Source organism: Gadus chalcogrammus, chromosome 2, assembly GCF_026213295.1.
Source record: "Gadus chalcogrammus isolate NIFS_2021 chromosome 2, NIFS_Gcha_1.0, whole genome shotgun sequence".
Taxonomy (NCBI): domain Eukaryota; kingdom Metazoa; phylum Chordata; class Actinopteri; order Gadiformes; family Gadidae; genus Gadus; species Gadus chalcogrammus.
The window spans coordinates 13,350,104-13,352,603 of NC_079413.1; the positions used below are offsets into that span (position 1 = coordinate 13,350,104).

At 41.4% G+C, this 2,500-nt stretch overlaps 1 protein-coding gene across 1 annotated transcript in view; it reads left to right on the plus strand.

Annotated features, from left to right (window-relative positions):
• The window catches only part of LOC130374822 (protein kinase C alpha type-like), a 20,042-nt gene that overhangs the window by 2,844 nt on the left and 14,698 nt on the right, over positions 1-2,500 (plus strand). The window contains exons 3-4 of the mRNA XM_056581794.1: positions 2,158-2,292; positions 2,461-2,500. The exon at positions 2,461-2,500 is cut by the window's right edge and continues 134 nt beyond it. Coding sequence (XP_056437769.1) covers positions 2,158-2,292; positions 2,461-2,500 — 175 coding nt within the window. The remainder of the gene's footprint in view (positions 1-2,157; positions 2,293-2,460) is intronic.

Sequence of the window (2,500 nt, forward strand, 5' to 3'; positions counted from 1 at the left end):
CAGGAGCCTCGGAGGTGGGACTTATTCTTCAAAGATCGATGGCTAGGAGATCCTCACCCACTCGCTCATCGTTTTGGAGGTTGTCCCACCTGCTCTTCATTGGCTTATTGTGTGGCCTTTGCGCTACCCTCTATAAATCTAGTCCGGCCTATAGAACGTTAGGGTTAGGGTTAGGGTTAGGGTTAGGGTTAGGGTTAGGGTTAGGGTTAGGGTTAGTAGATGAAGCCATGGTTAAATTTACAATCTGTTGGGCTTGTTACTATGCAGACTAGTTGTTTCATAATTTTATTATTTAATCTAATTCATTTTATAATTACATTATGAGATGTGAGCCAATGAAGTTTGACTCACCGTGATAGATATCATTTTTATAATTATTTTGAAAAAGGATTATGCATTTATTATGGATTTTAGGTTTAATAAGTGGCTTAATAATATAATAACTTGTTGTATGCGTAAAAGTCTATGATGAATGATGTAGACTAGAGAATAGTGTGAACCGGAACTTCACATCGTAAGCGTTATTTCTTAGCCTCTCCACATGATGGCAGCACTTGGATAGTTTTTAAATGTTGGGGTTAAGATTTTATCGCAGTGGGGGCTCAAACGGCAGTTTGTTGTCCCTTTATCAGGCTCTCTTAACTGCATTACATGGTTTTCATGCATCAGTATATTTAATGTAGTTGCTATTGTCACAGCAACAGTAAAAAAACGAACCCTTGAAACTTGTGGACGACAGATTTTCTCTAGAAACCAGCTCATCTGGTCTGCCTGATTTGTCAAAACATGATCACGACTTTCTGATCCCATTCAACACTCCAAACATAATTGCAAGTCGATGTGCCGGCTCCACCAGTTGCCTCTTCTCCCTGTAATCTGACAGTAACAGAAACCAATTTGAGCCTTAATGGCAGCTACTGCATATTAATAGGGTTATAATACAAAAAATGCAATCAGCCGCAATTTTTGCTATTAAGAAGAAAATAGACTAACACTGGCTAGTTTATTTGATTGGTAAATAGCTATACAATTCCAAATATGGCTATTATCAGAGTGAATATAAACCATATAAACACATATTGGATAATTACACAAGATTGTCAACAAATAATTAATCGTTCCCGCTGAAGGCTATGTTTGATGTTTGATAGCCCTGAAATGATACCCCAATTTCCACCCTAGGACGTTTGCGTTAGACAACCATTCAATTAATTTCAAACAAGTCGCAACTCCTTTTTTTCCAAGTCCTCAGTTGTCTTGAACACATTATTGCCCAGTGTGTGAAAAAAGAAAACCAACACAAAACCAAAAGAAAACGGACAGTGCAATCATTATAATGACAGGGGATGCTGGGACCCCCCACAGTGTCCTCTCCTCCCTCCCTCCCTCCCCCCTCCCTCCCTCCCCTAACTCCACAAGCTTTCAAGCGTTTCTAAATTACACTAGCAACAGAGCTGTCTCTGTCGTCAGCCTGCCATACGCGACATCAGCCAGCCAATGGGAGGTCGGATATTGAGGGGCTGACCATTGGCACATCACTGTGACATTTTACTAATTTATGTCACTTTGTTGGTCACATTTTTGTTGCTTGTTTCATTACTAACAACGCTAATGTTTTCAGAGGCAGAATGTAAAGGAGAACTGTCTGTCTGTCTGGTACGAGGTCTCAGTACCGGTTCCTATATCTTAAATGAAATGTAAACAAACTCTGAAATAAAGGGAGAAAATCCTGTTCATTTCTTTTCATTGCTCTTTCCTTAGAGAGTTACCAGACGACACCAGAGCAGTGCTTGCTCACTGTCTCCAATATTCTCCCTTGTTTACATGATCTGACCTGCTGAACTGTTCATTTAGGGTTAGGTTTTTTCATTGTTTCAAAGACCAAAAAAAAAAAAAGGTGGTTGTTCATGCATGCAGATGTACTCTGAACTAACCTTACTAACATTGTGCCCTTCCACAATGTAAATGGTTCGATACATTTGGCACACCATGTACTTTAACAGAAAAAATTACACAAACAATCCTAAAATGATTCAACCCTGATACTGTCTATCACATTAAATCACTACGGTATGTGTGTGTGTTTGTGCGTGCGTGCATGCATCGGTGTGTTTGTGTCTGTGTGTGTATGTGTGCGCTCGGTGTCTGTGTATGCAGAAAGCCAAGATGGGTCCCGGTAAGAAGATGATCACTCCGTCGGACCACCGGAGGTTCAGCCTGCCGAACATGGACCGAGTCCGCCTCAGTGACTTTCACTTCCTGGCGCTGCTGGGGAAGGGAAGCTTCGGCAAGGTGAGCGCCAAGGCAACGGTGACCCTTCAATACAACCGACAATATGACATGGGTGGCTTTGTTGAGGTTGTGGTTGGATATGGTCATTCGGAAAACGGGGTCATATAACATATAAAGAATAAACATATAAACCCAGTTGTCTACTATCGATGTTGTCCACCCACCCAGGTGATGCTGGCAGAGATGAAGTCAACAGAGGAGCTGTACG